Source organism: Triturus cristatus, chromosome 2_1 (genome assembly GCF_964204655.1).
Source record: "Triturus cristatus chromosome 2_1, aTriCri1.1, whole genome shotgun sequence".
NCBI lineage: Eukaryota > Metazoa > Chordata > Amphibia > Caudata > Salamandridae > Triturus > Triturus cristatus.
Window position 1 is genome coordinate 345325647 of NC_140581.1, and position 18104 is coordinate 345343750.

The window sequence follows — 18104 nt, forward strand, 5'->3', positions numbered from 1 at the left end:
AATCTGTTGAGCGGTAACAAGTTCACTTTTCCACTAACCATTTTTTCCCCAACGCTGGAAGTTTTAGTTATGCACGTATCAGGATTAGATTTCCAACATTTCTCCCTATCAGAAAATAGAGACAATCTGATGAACCTATAAAACATGCAAGTTAGTCAGAGTATACAGACTCAAAAAGACATTCCAACCATAGGGAACAATAGTGTGTTGCTAGTATTCAAACCCTACTATTGTTTGAGCTCTGACACAATCATAGAGGCTATTACAGAGCTCTTATATAATGAGATTGCTGCCATAATTTGTTGCTGCCCTACATGGCATCAAAGGGACAAGTGGATTATGTTACAGGACAAATAGATTTCCCTCCTGAGAAGAAACCCTGAGACTCTGATCTCTGACCTGTACTTTAACGCCGACAAGAGCACAATTATCAATGACCTTATTTTCTACTCAAGAAAAACAGCACTATGGCGCGCAGCCATATCAAACCTACTTAACGTACATTAATCCAAGAACATTCTGTACAGAGTTAAACTCACGATCGTGCCCTCCCAAAATCTAAGAGCTGACCTTACTATTACCTTATACAAAAAGGCACTGTTCTGATCCAAGCACCAAACAAAGATCTCAACAAGTTTGTGGACTTTTTCACCATCCTTAAAAAGCATGTGCATGACTCCTATCCCTCTACGCTCCCCCAGCGCCTGCTGTCGCCATCTAACTCTTGTCATAGCTCCTGTCAATGCAGATCAAAGGACAGGGATAAGGGATTCCTGTTAATGTCCACCAAAGCTACATCCACTCCCCCTTGCATCCCCTTACTCTCTACCTAATGTTCAGACTGGCTCGACTCCAAACTCAAAACAACACTCTGGGCAGCATCTCCCCTATATCTGCTAGTGAACTTCCCTTCACTCCCCCAAACCTCTATCATCTCACAATAAGGCAACACCGCCGCCCCCCTCTTCCAACCCTCGCTCCTCTCCTACACTCATAGTGATTAACACACTAGTCACTCACAGTGCTGCGGACACCCACCTCAATAGCCCTGTGACCACCCTGCTGAGCGTGCCTAGCCCTTTGCACACCCCATCCTCTCAGAAACCTAGACGCAGGGTGGTCGAGCTACACTACCCGGCTACCCGACCATGCCAGCAGAACAAGTCCTGACCCACTGGTCTCCTTCCCGCAAGTACAACCTTCACCTATGGACCTTAAAACTCTGAACCTCAGAGCAGCCAACATAGCTCAGAGCATCCATAACTCTGTTCTTGAATTGAAGAGCCTCCTTCACCTCACTGATCACTCTCTTTCGAATATCAAGCTCTCCCAGAACTCAGTTCTTCCCCCACTCACCAAGCCCTTCCCTCAACACTTGCCTCTAGCCTTTAGACACCTTCGCCCTCGTAAGCATCCCAAGTAACTCTCAGAGGACGAAATTCTAGCACTCCTCTTATCCTTTAAAACCTCTCCTGATGCCCCAGTCCTCCAGACAAGAAAGATGAATACTTAGTTAATCAACTTTAATAGATCATCAACTCTCCGTAACAGAGGAGCAAACAGCAACAACTTAGCGCAAGTACCCTTATCCTCCCTAACACACAACACATGCCCGACCCTCCACTCTCCGGACTCCGAATTAACTGCTAATCAACAGCAAAGCATAATTCTGACATCACCACTCTCATCCTGAGCGAGAAATCTGACGTAGCAATCCTGAGCAAATCAAGGCTCAACAAATCCTCGGCACCTTATCTAGACTTTTTGGTCCCTTCAAATTATAACATCGTAAAGCTTGACAGGCAAATAAAAAAGGGGGAGGCATTGCTTGCATCTACCGCTCAGACCTCCTCGTCACAACTGCACTCCTGCGAATAACTTGCACTCTCCATATGTAACAACTCTACCCAGTTGTGCAAACTGCATATCTTCTACCACCACCCCAGGTAAGAATGACACCTTCATCGACCACATCATGGAAATCACTACAGCTAAGGTTTCCCCCCACTCCAATGACATTTTTCTCTGAGACTTTAATCTGCACTGGAATTACCTCAATGACTCTCTGGTCAATGCCCTCAAAGACTTCCTTGCAGACCAATAACTTACTCAAGCCTGCACATTCCCAACTCACACGAAAGGCACCACACTGGATTGGATCATTGCTAAGGCAACGGCGGTCAGGCTTAACTCAATAGATCCATGCAAGCAGTCTGAGCACTATGCCATTACCGTCCTAATGCCTGGCATCCACAAGTCAAGGCCAGCGCAACCTGTGAACTGAAACTCTGGCTCAGGGATACAAAGAACCTAGATCTCAGAAAGCTGACTGTACGTTGCGAGAATAACCTCCTCCCCCTGAAATCTCTCAAAGGTCAACAACCTGACAGAGCACTACAACTCAACTATGTCTGACATAATAGGATCCCTTAACAATGAAAGGAGAACCCTCTGGCTAACAGAAAGAAACTGGAGACAGCACCCCTCAGCCTCCCAACTAAAACTTCTCTGACAGACCAGAAATGCTTGCAACAGGAACATCCTCAATTCTAAAAAATACTTCTTTAGATCAGAACTGGAAAACGCTAATAACAGAACTCACAAGCTCTTTGAAATTGTCAAACATCAATTAAAAAAACTGGCCAAAACTTCCAAAGAAACCTCAAAATCCCTAATGACCTGTGAGAAGTTCTCCTCCTTATTTACTGCCAAAATTACCTCCCATCGGAAACAAACTTAATTCCACCACCAACATTCGACCTCCTCCTGCCAGGTCCCATCTCTCCTCTCTTCCCCCAAAGACAACACCCAAAAACCAAGTGCACTGGTCCAAATTTAAGTTATATGCCGGCCATTCCATCTTGAAAATTCTATCCTCCTTAAATCTGAATAACCACTTTAATACCCACTCCCATCCACCTGCTTGGCCGCGACCTCTTAATATATCATTCCCATTTGGACTACTATAATCAACACTTCCCTTCTACTAGGATCCAAACCTGACTCTCTAAAAGCCGGTCAAGTCGTCCTCATCTTAAAAATAACCACTTTGAATCCTGCTACTCCAGACGATTTCAGAACAATATCCAATATCCTACTTCTAGCAAAAGTTCTGGAGAAATGTGTGCAACTTCAACTGAGCCAACATATCACCAATTTCAATCTACAAGACGAAATCCAATCTGGGTTCAGGACTGGGCAGAGCACAGAAACTACTATTCTCCATATTGTGGATGACGCTCTTCAAGCTCTTGACCAAGGCAAAACATGTCTCTTAATTCTATTGGATTTATTTTTGGCATTTGACACAGTCAACCACAAGAAACTACTTGAATACCTCAAATTCAGGATGGGAGTAGGGGGAGCTGTTCTCGGATGGTTTAGATCCTTGCTCTGGAATCTCTCTTAGAGATTCTTAGTCAACAGTAATCTATCTGCTCCTTCCCCAATAACGATCGGAGTCCCCCAAGGATCAACTCTTTCCCCAACCCTCTTCAACCTCTACCTTCAACCGTTAGCTGAATTACTACGTACCGCCAACATCTCCTTCCGTATGTATGCCGATGATACTCAGATCTACATCAAAATCTCATCTCTAGAGGAGATCTACTCTTTGAATGAGGCCCTAAAGCTGACTATTCAATGGCTCGCCAGCTCAAAATAAATGTACAAAAAACGGAGTTCCTTCTAATCTCCCTCCCTGAAATTAACACTGACATCCAGGAATGGACCAAGTTGATCACAGCACTAAACTGCGCACCGACCATAGTGGAATCTGTCCAATCTCTCGGACTAATCCTAAACAGCAACCTGAATATGCGAGACCACATCAACTCGATGGCTAAAACTGCCAGGTTTCACCTGAGTTACCTGAGGAAACTAAAACCTTTCCTTGATGCCTCTGACCTAACAATGGCAGGCCAAGGATTAGATATCGCCAGAATCGAATACGGATGCTCAACCCTTCCTGGCCTGCCCAAGATCTCCACGGCCCCCCTAAAAGCTTGCCTCAACACTGCCGCAAGACTATTAACAGGCTCAAAATAATTCAACCACATCTGTCCGCACCTGAAAGCACTGAACTGGCTTCCTCTCAAAGCCAGAATCCAGCTCAAACTGGCATGTATCACGCACAAAGTGCTACATACGAAATCCCCTGCAATCTCGTCCAGAAACTCATGGTTTCTGGAGGATCCAGAAACTCCTGGTCCGCCAGAGACTTTGTGCTCCAGCCACCCCACTTCCGAAAGGAAAAACCTACAATCGTGCCTTCTCTGGGGCTGCACCAAGAACCTGGAACTCGATGTCGTCTTTCATCAGAAGAATTCCCTCTCTGTCAATATTTGAAAAGGAAGCCAAAACCTTCCTATTGGGCAAGTTCCTCCCATAAATCATGCATTGCACACACCTCTCAGCAGCATTGATTTTTTTTGTTGCCGATAGATTGTTGACTGACTGGCTGCTATCTATCTTGTACTGACCTGGTAGTCCCACAAATTTAATTGCTGGATATCTCTGCATAATGATCTTAATATTGTATACACCCTATTGTATACACCCTGTTACTTTCCAAGTGTATTCACTTCCTTCTATCCCTACTTATGTTTTTATTGTCTATTTCATACTTGTATATAAAGTGATATCCCTGTAAAGTGCTCTGATACCCTAACAGGTCACGTTTGCGCTCTATGAAACACTAAATAAATAAATGAATAAGCAAGTTGCCCCATGGACAAGTATATATCATATTAAATGCCACACTCCTGATATAAGGACTTTTGTTCCGTTCTCATCAGCCGTTGGTCCCTTTGAGTGTCATTCAAACTCAATTCTTACCCATGGGCACATAGCAAGGGACAATGTGTCAGTCCACTGCATTCATTGGCGCTATTGCCTTGTAGGTGGCTGCATTGTCCCTCATCATATGTGCACAGCTGTATGACAGGCCTTGTGCATCAATCATTTCATTTTCCTTTTTTTAATTTTTAGAGGGCCCCTTTTTTTCTTTCCTTGTATTTTCTGTCTGTTTTGTTTGTTTTCTAGAGAACCTGCAAATCCCCAATATTTGCCAGTGGGTTGTATACTTGCTGCTCATTTCAATTGCAGTGCACCACATACCAAGCAGCCATTGCTTCTAAACTTGGCAGCCATCTTGGAATGGTATTTTCTGCAATGCATTGTTATTTTACTGCTCCAGGATCTCACCCATCTTGGATCAGTACAGCAACAGTACACTTTGCATAATACCATTGCAAGATGGCTGAGCACTGCAATGTTTCATTTTGTACTTGCATTTTCCTGCTAGCCCACTTGGCACAATTATGTGTGACATTTTTTCTTATTTCTTATTAATTTATCTTGCATGTGATTGTTGAGTATTTGTGTGTGCTTTATTGTGGGTAGGTGCATGACTGAATGAAAGAATGAATCAGGGGTGGATGAATTCAATGATGAATGACAGTGTGTATGTATGACTAGTTAATGAGTAACCAAAAGGGCACTTACAGTTATCACTCACACCAATTCTTGTTTTTTGTTAAAAAAAAGACAATTTAAAAAAACTTTTATATCACACTCATGCCAGTTTTTGATTGGTACGAGCCGTGCCATATCAGACTGTGCACATGGAGTTCAGGATTGAGCTATACTCGCTGTGAACATTCTATACTCAATGTCTGGATCTGGTGTAGATGTCACTGACACATTAAAGGACCAATACCAGATAACCTCATAGCAGAGCTCTCAATAATCCAAGGTCCAGGCGTGTGTTGCTAACTTAGCCTTGGAAGTTATAGTCCTGTTTATCCAATTTAAAAAAAAACAGGACTACAAGTTCCAGCATGCAATCAATAAGCCTGCACCGGATGAGCTATTTACACACAGATCCGAGAAACTTCAGAACCCTGCCCCTAGTTGATCATGCACAATCTGTTAATGGTCCAAGTCATTGCAGGCATTAAATACTCTTTTGAACAAATGCACATATTCTAATATTAGATACACATCGCTGCATGATCAAGGGAAATTATTAAAGAAGCATGTTTTGGACAATTTTCCATTTAGGGAAGTTGCTAAAACATAAATGTTTTCACTCAGCTAGCATTTTAACCGAAAAGCCGACCCAGTTAATAATAATTGCAAACCGTAAAAAAGAGTGATGTTATCAGCAAGAGAACTATTTGGCCATAAAGGAAGTTTTGCAGAGTCCTCCCACAATCCTCTGGCTGACCTCTGTGGTGTTGACCAGTTGGGGCAGGAAGTGGAAAATTGTGATAAAACATAATTTCTGACTGCTTTTCTTAGCACCCTGGATTTCGTTGTCTTCAGTTCATCCTGTAGCAGCGTGTGCAGTCAGTCTGAAGTTCAAACCTAAAGATTTTCGAAAACATGTTTGATCAGCAAATCTGTAAGAAAGCGCATGCAGTATACACTTTACTGCCTCGCTCGGCTCTTTCCACATTTACTGTTCAAGTAAAATCTGTGAGACAATGGGCCAGACAAACCTTCTGGGACACGAGCCATTGTTTATAATGGTTTCCTTGCTGATGAACGTTTCCCAACTCCTGCACAGATATGTGATAATGCATTTTTGGCTCGTCAGACGAGGCCTGTTCTTTCTTTGGAGGCAAAAGCAGCCTTCGAGACATGAATGCACTTAACTCGACGATGTTTCTCTATTTATAGATCATACATCCATTGCAAATGTTACTGAAGTGAAGGAAAACATGACTATGGGAGCGACCTTAGTGACGAACCCCAGCGGAGGATTCCTGGTAAGAAAATAGTGCGGCCCTTCTTCCTTCTCACAACAGTGTGAACCGTTATACCATCTTTCAGACGCTTGGACATGATATTGTTTTTCATTGTTTCCTCTCCTAGGCATGTGGGCCCCTCTATGCATACAAGTGTGGAAGTCTTCACTATACCACCGGCATCTGTTCGAACGTAAGCGCCACCTTTGAGGTGGTGAACTCCATCGCGCCCTCCGTACAAGGTATGTGCGCGGCGGATCGAGCGCGTGTTTGGAGAGTGTTAGCCATGGAAAACGACAAATGGATTAAACACAGGGACATACCACAAGCCCGAACCATTTTTCTCAGCTACCAACATTTCCAATTTAGGAAATAGATTCCCTTGGAGTATGTTACATTGTAAACAGTTTAAAGAGCCGAGTAAAGTCCAAACACAGTTTAGAACCTGGACCCTGGATGCTCAGTAAGGCAGAGAAAAAAAGTTTTCAAAGTAAACTGAACTCTATGGAATGTGACTCTTTAGCTTGAGTGATTGCATTTCTGGCCCTGATGTACAGACAGAAAGCATCTAAATATGTAAATTAGTCTAAATCTGCTACATTAATTTATGCCAGTAACGCAAAATGGGCCAAGTAAAGCAATTAAACCGTTTTTTAAAGCATATTGGAATATTTTATATTACAAAATATTAAGTTGTACACTAAGACATCCATGTGTATTATAAGCTGTCATTCTAATTGCATTACTAGCATAAGATTAAAATGCTTTATTTCTTTATTGATTTAGTAGTTTTATTAAGAACAGTATGCCATATTTTGATCTCTTCAGAGGGTTGTTGAACGAGGAAATCCTGTATAACAGAAGTGATTGAGATGTTTGTAATGTATCACCTCAGCGTGTTGGTGGGGGTGGCCAAAGTAAAGGCACCCATGAACGTGCAGATTCTGTTGGGGTCCCGTATGACGTTGGGACTCCAATAAATAAAACGGGGGCGGGCCTGCTAGCCAGCCTGAGACCTCAACCATAGTGTGGCTTGGCATTTATTTTTAGGCCCCGATCTCAGGCTTACGGCCCAGCTAGTATGAGGGCCAACACCACGATGTTAGAAGTGCACTGTTAAATTGCAACTCCTGTACCATGTGGATATTGTAGTATGGCGCAAGGACGTGCCCGATGGTGTACTTGCTCACATGTATGGACGCCCTGGCCTCACTTTAGAGCAGAGGTCTGCAAACATTTGGACACCGTGACCCCCCTGTCAATCTTTTCAGAGGTAAGGACGCACTCCTGACAAACATCTCTGGAACTCGGTACTCCTCATCATCGACAACCATAAATGCCCCCAGTTTGCACAGGACATCATTTTTACGGTGGGAATATATTTTTAAACAGTGTTTAGCAAGTCAAAGGTTTGTGGGTGACTGGTCACAGGCTAACTGCACAAAAATCAACAGTAGAAATAGTCCACCAGACCACAAAACAGGCCAGCATGCAGCCAATAGAAAACCCTCACATTGATCTGCCAAGCCACCCCTTTGGGCACTGCCAGACTGTCCTATAGGCAGCGCTACTGGAATTATGAGGCAACTGAAGGACCAAATTATGCAGCAGTTTCAAACTTGTAAATGCCGAGCTGTATAGATGTTTTGTAAGGTATGGGAGACTGCATGCATTTGTGCTTGCTTGGGACAATATTTATGGTCATAGAACAGAAATTAACAGTAAAATCAGTCCACCAGACCATAATACAGGCGAGTAAGCAGCAAAACAAAAAACACACACGGACCTGACTGACCATCCCTTTGGGCACTGCCAGCCTGCCCTAAAGGCAGGGCTACTGGAATTATGAGGCAGGGGAGGACCAAATTCTGCAGAAGGGTTGATTAAGTTGTGTGGTAAGAAAAGGCAAATAATGCTTTGTGATGTGGCATTGACATTTTTTATACATGATAACACTAGGCAAAGATTTCACTTCATCAGTACCAGTTTATACCAAAATACAGCAATAAACAACAGAAAGATGTCTAATCATCCTTTATGAAGGACCTTCCAATCCGCAGTGTTACCACATTAGAAGCTCACCTGGACCTGGCCGAGAGCAGAAGGGGTCCCTTAAAACCCTGGTGGTCTTGTGCTGAGTTAAGCAGTTTACCCACTCCTCTTTCCTCTCACCCCCTCCCTTCTATCCTTCTCCCCTCTCTCAACCCCTGAGCCCTATCTCCCTTTGTAGGCCATTTTCTTTCACTCCTTTTTACAACTTCTGAACTCTCTCCATTTGACCTCTCACTTCATCTTTAATCACCCCTCGATGTTCTGTTCTTTCAATCCCCTCATCTCTAACAGTCTTTCTCATTTACCTCATGGCTTCCCTGGACCCATCTTCTCTCTCAAGCCTCAGCACTTCTCATTCACCTCAAGTCTCGCCCTTGAAATTTCTGTCTTATCTATTTGTATCTTACATTTCTACCGTCCCCCATTCATCATTCCCATCTCTCCTTTATTCATCCACACCTTCTTGAACCAACGTCCATCTTTCCTGTCACCTCAGCACCCACCCCAGAACTCCCTCTATTCCCCTATCACTGCTCTCCCTCACCCATGTCACATCAAATTCTCTTTTTACCTCACAGATCACCTCTTAGCTATCTTCTCCCACCCTTTAATAGTAGCCCTCTTCACTGCCTTCACCTTTCTCTCACATTCACCTCTCCTCTTGCAATTCTGCACTTCCTTCACCACTTCACATTTCTCCTCACCCCTTACCTCTCAAATCGAATTCTCTGACTCCATCACCTCTCTCGGCTGCCTTCTCTCATCCCATCTACTCACCCTTATTTCTCCTCACCTCTCACATCCTCCTCTCTCACCCCTCCCACTCTTCCACATCCCTCACCTTGCCTCTCCTCACTTCCCTCACATCATCCACCCCTTCTCTCCAGTCCCCTCTCACACCCACATCCCACCTCTCACCACTGGCTCGACACCACTTGCCTTCCAATCGGCGCCGCATACCCTCATCTCCCATCCCACATCTCTGTCAGTTAAAGTATGTCTGGCCGCCCTGTCTCTCAATATCTAATAATCACACACAGACAGTGCCTTGTCTGTTCAGGCTCTTCCTCTTCATCTCTTCAGTGTTATGCCCCCTCTCTCACCAAGCACACTGCCCTTCTGTCAGCTGCATGATGGCAGTGCCATTTCTAAAGGGGAAAGAGCATCTGCAGCTGGCACCACTGCCCCAACCCTGCCTCGAAAGAAAGTAAAAGGCATAGCCCCTGAGAGCTTGGATCCGAGTGCACATGACATGTGATGCCTCTGGTTGGATTCTCCTTATTTCATGTGTTGAATACTCAATGATAATAACACATGATTGAGTTTTGAATGGCTAGTTTTGTCTTAAAAAAAACCCTTTTCTGTTGGAAAGATTGTTCCTTCCAGTGGTGCAGATGGGAATGTGACTGCCTCCCTAAAGGACTTTAAAGCAGAGATAGAAGTGTCACATTGAAAAGCATGTGGGACAACTTTGCAATAACAGTAGAATAAACAATATCAGTAAGTGAAACTCATGCTATTTACCAAATGTAACTGGCTTGGTAGAAGCCACTAGGACAGTGCACTGTGGGGTTTTAAGGTGTACGCAGTATTTGGGGAAGCAAAGAGAGAGAGAAGTGGGAGCTACACGGGGATTTCCATTTGCACATAGTGCGTTTACCTCTGAGATCTGGTCCTTGGGTTTTGTTAAGAACAACTAGTTTTGTCTTAAAAAAAACATTTCAATTTATAAAGATTGTTCCTTTCATTGATGCAGGTGGGAGTGTGACTGCCCCCCTCCCTCCCCTCCCCCCCCTAGCTCAGGATAGCCAATGTAGGATTTCCTCAGGCCAGCTGGACAAACGGAGGTCGGAGAATGGCAACAGCTAACAGAGAGGGCGGAGCAGAGAAATTCCAAAGACAGCAGTGGGGAAAGGGTAGGTGTGAAAATAAAGGAGGGTTTTAAATTCCAGTGCCAGGCAGAAGTGCGACCGGGAATGCGTGACCCCTTTTTTATGACTCCATGCCCCCCCTGGGGTCACGCCCTACAGATTGAAGACCCCTGCCTTAGAGGGTAGGGCAAATGAATAAAAAGAGAAATGCCCCTGAGATTTAAGACCCCCCGCTGCCTCCTGAATTATTTGTTGCTGCTTACTGTATGTTTGTACCGGGAGGCCCAATAGCCTTGTGCACGACAGATATCAGTCAAATGATGGTTGAAAGAGTTTGGATTTCCTGACCCATGTATAGTCTGGTTCTGTTCACAGTCCGCGATGCACTACCTTACAGTTTGGGTTTCTCATTGTATAAAAGTGAGACCCAGATCCACACCTGTCAAACAAAAGGTGAGAAGTGAGCCTCTGACCATAAGAAAAGAACTACATAAGCTTTTACAGGTGCTCCAATTTCTGAAGTATAATAAAAAACATGAATCATATGAGGTATGAACAACCTTTTTAAAGGACCATACACAGAGAGCTCATCCTCAATTACCGTTAACTCTAACAGTCTTCCACACCAACTATTCTACCTGGAGCGTACCAATGCCAGGAGGAGAATGGGGGGAGAGGGCATGGGAAACAGGGGTTAAAGGAAAAAAGGAAATCAGTTACAAAACAATGGATATTACACATACTTCCTTTACAACTGCAAAACATCACTCTTGAGGAGTTTTCCATGAGGGGGCCCTGACTCTTTGAGACGTCTTGATCTTCTCTGCAATGGTGTCTTCCTCGGGCCTAATTATCAAAGGATAGAGCTTTTCTTCTGCTTCACAACTTCCCATGTGTTGAGGGACCCTCTTACTTGCTACATTGTCATCGTGTACCCCATGGGAGTCAGCTAAGGATTCCAATTCATCAACTGGGTACAACTGCACATCATCAAGACAAGATTGTTCTTGCCTCTCAGCACTTCCTTCTACAGCTATACACTTGGCCATCTTCCAACACTCCAACATCTACCATCCTGTGTAATTACACTCCCTGTGTTCAATTTAACTATTTTGAGCAGCCTAGAAAACTTGGATCTACCCTTCTCCACCCTTGCTGGTAGTCTGACGTGAACCATATATCCCCCCCCAGCTCAGGTAATTACGGCTTGTGACTGATGTCATATCTGTGTTTGGCCTTCAACTATCCACTCTCTACGCTCTTCCAAACTTGACTCAATTCTTAACCTCTCCTAAAGAGGTTGGTCTTGGGGTTGTTCCTTGAGCAGCCACAATGGGAACAACTCAGATGAAGGCACCCTTCCACTCAACAGCCTGAAAGGGTTGACTCCAGTAGTGATATGGGAATTTATGCGGTGAGCCCATGATCTTTACCTTATGCTGCATCATTTGAAATTGCACAAGATTCCTGATTTAGCCACATGGATACCCTCTGTGTGTGGCACCCCGGGTTGAGACAGCTTCCCCGGCACACACACAGCCGCCCCAGAGTACTTCACTGGTCTTTAAAAGACCATTTACATGTTAATGAGGCTTTGTTGTTTTTCACCTCTTCCTAGCTCCCCTGCATCTCCACTCTGCCTATTGCTGGAATCGCCCGGCCCCTATAAAGCAGAGTGTCGAGGAGTCCGCCCAGCTGCAACCGGCTGTGTTTGCTGACACTCTTAAAAAAAAAAAAACACAGGTATGATGTCTGCAAGGTCCGCAGGCCGCCAAGGAAGGCTTGCCGGGCCGCTGGCGGCCCCCAGGCCATACTATGAGTACCTGTGGTCTAGGGGAATAATTTACTATTCCCACTCCAGCAAATACAACAGTAGGGAAAGTGTTGGATGGCCGAGGGGAATAATTTATTATTCCCACGCCTGCAAAATAATTAATATAAATCACCAAATAATTAATTTTTCAAAAATAATTTACCTCCCACCATATTCCCCTATAAACGCCAATATTCTTAAATATTACACAATTAACACAATTAATTAACAATTAATTAATTTACTAAAAACAATTAACAAGCAATTTAAAGACCATCAAAAATAGATTAGTTCACACAATTAACACTATGAAATAACTTAAAATAAATATTATATATTCAAATTAATATAAAATGTATTATAATTAAATTGCTTCCCACCCTACTCCCCTATCAGTCCACAACCGCTCCTAACAAATTACACAATTAACATATTTACCAATTAATTATCAACAATTACTATCTAATTAATAACTAATTAGTAACATGTTTTAGCGCAGTTAACAATATAAAATATTGATTACATAAATAGTAATTAATACAAAAATAATTAATTAATTATAATTAAATTACTTCCCACCCTACTCCCCTATCAACCAACAACCCGCTCCTAAAATAATTACACAATTAACATATTTACCAATGAATTATTAATTATTGATAACCAATTAATTATTAATTAATACAACATTAATTAACACAATTAACAATATAAATGATTAAATACAAAAAATAGTAATTCATAAAATTATTATTTAATTAATTTCAATTACATTACTTCCCACCCTGTTCCCCTATAAACCCACAATCCGCTACGGAACTAAAACGCAATATTTTGTTTTTTTTAAATTAATAACTTCTAAAAAATGAATAATAAATATATTATAATTAAATTACTTCCCACCCTAATACCCTATAAACCCACAACCCGCTACGGAACTAAAATATGCAAAAATTAATTAACATAAAATAAATTATTTCTAAGAAATTCTAACATACATCAAAAAAATAAGCTATACTTTTAACACATATACTAACATATACAACACAAAAAAATCGATATTGTAAACAACGATATTTTTACTAACGTTATAAGTTCTATATTCAGTGAAACAATATTTCTTACCTGTATGTCGATATTCTTGTTGACGATATTCTTTCAGGTCGATATTCTGTCATATCGAGATTTAAACATCGATATTTTGGTATATCGATATTTAAAACTCGATATGAGTACATACCATTCCTACTACTGGAACATAAACAATTTTGAAACAGTATTCTTGCATTTTGGTGCATAATCGAGCTATGTGCGCATTAGACTTGAAACCTCCCCCGGGGGCAAAATATGAACCAATGGCTTATGATCACTTTGTAAATTGAACCTGTTTCCCAACACAAAAATTCTGAAGTGGTTCACTGCCTAGACACAAGCTAACAACTTCCGCTCAATTATTCCATAGCGTCTTTCCATGCCATTCAAAGTACGGGAGGCATAACCCATTCCTCATGGTCACGTCACTGAGAAAGAACTATGCCCAGACGATAGGCACTGGCATCGACTGAGATTGTGCATTATTTGGCAATGGAGAATGGTCTTAGCACAAGTGCATTGCTTATCCATGACTTAATGCAGTTAAATGCCTCTTCTTGTTCTTATCCCCAAAGGAAATCTTGGCTCTTATGGAGTAGAACCCTGAGTGGTTATCCGACAGTTGCAAAGTTCTTAATGAACTGGTAGTAGTATTGATATAGTTCACAAAAGGAAAGCAACTGTTCCACGTTGTTGGGAGTTTGGCCTGTATTGATAGCTTTAACTAAGGATTCCTTCGGGGCTACATCTTCAGCCGTCAACTTATGTCAGAGATATTCAACTTGTTTCTTGAACAATTTGCACTTGTTTGGGGATAGAATGAGAACCGTTGCTTTCAAGTCTGGAGCAAGCCTTCAGCAATACTTCCCAGTGTTGTTGGTTACTTTTGTAGAATACCCAAATGTCATCTTGGAAGCACCTTATGTTGCTTTCCATATATTTGATTATATGGTACTTTGCCCACTGGAACACGGAGGCCACAGATGCTAGCCCAAATGGCATCCTCCAGTATTTAAATAGCCCAAAAGGTGTGATAAATGCAGTCAGCTGTTTTGAGTACTCAGCTAGTTCAATGTGGTGGTAATCCTGGTGAAGATCCAGGGCCCCATTACGATGCCGCCACCATCACGGAAAATGGAACCGACTGCCAGAGGTGCGGCGGTCCAACGAGGCCAATTAGGATGCGTTTAACATTGCGGCGGGCGGCAGCACCCACCGCAATGTTGAAGTGGCATGTTGTTCATTGCCATGCACAGTGTGACAGGAACCACGCAGGTGCCTGCCACTTTGTGCCATAGGTACCCCCCAAGTGCAGCCAAACCCCCCCAGCCACCCAGAGGCCCGCAACAGGGCCCCCGGGCGCCATGGAAAGGCATACCCACTGCATGCATCATAATATGGATGGCGGTGCCTGCAAGGCACCGCCACCATATTGTGCGCCTTTTCCACCCGGCCGGCAATCGTGCGGATTGCCGACCGACGGAAAAGAAGCGGACGGTCTTTCCGTCTGCCGCGGAACCCCCGCCATACTAATATGGCGGGGGTAACTCAGGTACGGATGGCAGGCGGATCGCCACCACCGGGCCGGTGGTGGTGATCCGCCCGCCACCCTACTGGGCTCCCAAGTGTGGAATAAACTCCTTCCTATATGGGAAGTGATTTATTGACCTTAGGTAAAAGATCTGGTCAGTCATGTTGTTAGCTTTGAGAGAATCTGAAATCCACACATAGGCATAGGTTCCCATCATGTTTCTTTTTTAGAACACTGAGTGACACCCATTCCAAGGACTCTGTTTCCTTAATTATTCCTTTGTGCATGGGCTCCTATAAAAGTTTGTGTAATTCTTTTCTTATGGTCAGAGGCATACCTCTCCCTTTTTGTTTGATAGGTGTGGATCTGGGTCTCAATTTTATTTGATGAGAAAACCCAACTAGCTTTCCCAAACTTTCAGAGATTATTTTGGGGAGCAATACTGGGAGGAGAAGTGGGAGGACAAAGGGAAACAGGGGAACAGGGTTCAAAGGCAAGGGATGAAATAATCAGTTATAACAATGAATATAACAATTATCTCCTCATCTCCTTCCTTATCCCATACCTTACTTCCTGAGGAAAGGCCCGTCTCTCCTCTACAGGCACCCCGCACTAAAGCGGTCTTTTACACTTGGGGGCATATTATCAAGCCAGGCGATAAAATTATTGCCGCTTTAGCGGCAGAAAACTGCCGCTAAAACGGGAATAATGAGCTTGATAATATGCCGCAGAGAATTCCAATTGAAGCCCATGTTAGATGTCCTTCACATTTAACATGGGCTTCAATTGGAATTCCATAGAGCATATTATCAAGCCCATTATCGCCGTTTTAGCGGCAGTTTTTTGCCGCTAAAGCAGCGATAATTGTATCGCCTGGCTTGATAATATGCCCGTAATTCTTTGAAAGGGGAGTTTATCCACCCTCCCTTAGAGCTCTTTTCATAACACTTTAAAAAGGACTAAGGCACAAAGTGCTGCCTGTTTTCATTTGTGCCCACCCTCTCATGGTCTACATATGCTCCAGTGCGGTCACAGTGTTTTACTATGTAAATATATATATATATACCGCCCTTCATGCTGCGTGAGGGGCGTAACTCACCTGGGTGACTTTTTTCACAAGGAGCAAAACTTGATGGACATATCTATCTATCTATCTATCTATCTATCTATCTATCTATCTATCTATCTATCTATCTATCTATCTATCTATCTATCTATCTATCTATCTATCTATCTATCTATCTATCTATCTATCTATCTATCTATCTATCTATCTATCTATCTATCTATCTATCTATCTATCTATCTATCTATCTATCTATCTAGATAGATAGATAGATAGATAGATAGATATGTCCATCAAGTTTTGCTCCTTGTGAAAAAAGCCACCCAGGTGAGTTACGCCCCTCACGGTAAGTGCAGTAGGAAGGGCGGCACATGTTACCCCAAGTTAAATGGCAAACGTGTTTCAGGCTACACGCCCTTTCTCAATGGCAGGCAAAAGAGTTCACACAAAGATGTTGTCGACACCATCTTTATTTTCAATAAGCCCCGCCTACTGGCCTCCGAGCATCATGGTACTTGTAGTATCTGTATGTATTACCCCAGTGGGCTCAGTGTGCTGCTCAAATGAACTTGCTCAAATTAAAAGCACAGTTGGTGGGATGCTGTGCCACAGTCCTTCACAGCGCTTTGCTCACAGTCTCACCAGATGGACCTCACCCGTCTCGAGTTTCATGGCGTCATGGACTTCAGATCCGCTTTCCTGCGGCGGGCAGTTTTCGCGATGGGTGGGCCACAATAAATCTATCCATCAAGTTTTGCTCCTTGTGAAAAAAGCCACCCAGGTGAGTTACGCCCCTCATGGTAAGTGCAGCAGGAAGGTCGGCACATGTTACCCCAAGTTAAATGCCAAACACATTTCAGGCTACACACCCTTTCTCAATGGCAGGCAAAAGAGTTCACACAAAGATGTTGCAGACACCATCTTTATTTTCAATAAACCCCGCCTACTGGCCTCCGAGCATCATGGTACTTGTAGTGTCTGTATGTATTACCCCAGTGGGCTCCGTGTGCTGCTCAAATGAAATTGCTCAAATTAAAACCACAGTTGGTGAGTTGCTGTGCGACAGTCCTTCACAGCGCTTTGCTCACAGTCTCAACCAGAGGGACCTCACCCGTCTCAAGTCTCATGCCGTCATGGACTTCAGATCCGCTTTCCTGCAGCGGGCAGTTTTCGTGACCGGGCGGGCCGCAATAAATCCATCCATCAAGTTTTGCTCCTTGTAAAAAAAGCCACACAGGTGAGTTACACCCCTCACGGTAAGTGCAGCAGGAAGGACGGCACATGTTACCCCAAGTTAAATGCCAAATGCGTTTCAGGCTACACGCCCTTTCTCAATGGCAGGCAAAAGAGTTTACACAAAGATGTTGCAGACACTATCTTTATTTTCACTATTTGTACAAGATTTAAACAAGACAGCACATGTGGTAGTGTGGTTTTGCGGAACATAGCCTGTGAAAAAGAGCAGGAGCCCGAAACGCGTCGGCTTGTATGAACTGTTTTTGGCATCTTTCCTGTTTGAGCCGTAGTCCGCATTTGAATAAAGGAATCAGCATTACTTACCTGAGTGGGCTCCTTTGTTGAGGGCAACTTCTTTGGTTTGGATATTCAATGGCTATGCTCAGCCGTGGAGGAGCCCTGCTGTGCAATAACAGACCCGGTCATGCCATGCCGTGTACGCCATGTGGGACAGGCACTGAAATGGGGACTGAAGTAACGGCTGAGCAGAGATGAGGTGCCAACACAATCCACTGTGGATTTTATTGACTTTCATCTGCCTAAACGCACGCCACCTCACTTGAGGAACACTTTGTGCACTTCAAGTACCAGAAGGCCGTGGGGCAGCCACGCCCACTTGGGCAGGTATTAGGTTTAAACAAGGAAGCACATGTGGCAGTACGGTTTTGCAGAACATAGCCTGTGACAAAGG

General features: G+C 43.5%; 1 protein-coding gene across 2 annotated transcripts in view; it reads left to right on the forward strand.

Moving 5' to 3' along the window:
* ITGA1 (integrin subunit alpha 1) overlaps window positions 1-18104 on the forward strand; it is an 880323-nt gene that overhangs the window by 308200 nt on the left and 554019 nt on the right. For both annotated transcript variants that reach the window (XM_085631246.1, XM_085631248.1), the window contains exons 4-5: window positions 6685-6773; window positions 6880-6994. In XM_085631246.1, the coding sequence (XP_085487372.1) occupies window positions 6685-6773; window positions 6880-6994 (204 nt within the window). The remainder of the gene's footprint in view (window positions 1-6684; window positions 6774-6879; window positions 6995-18104) is intronic.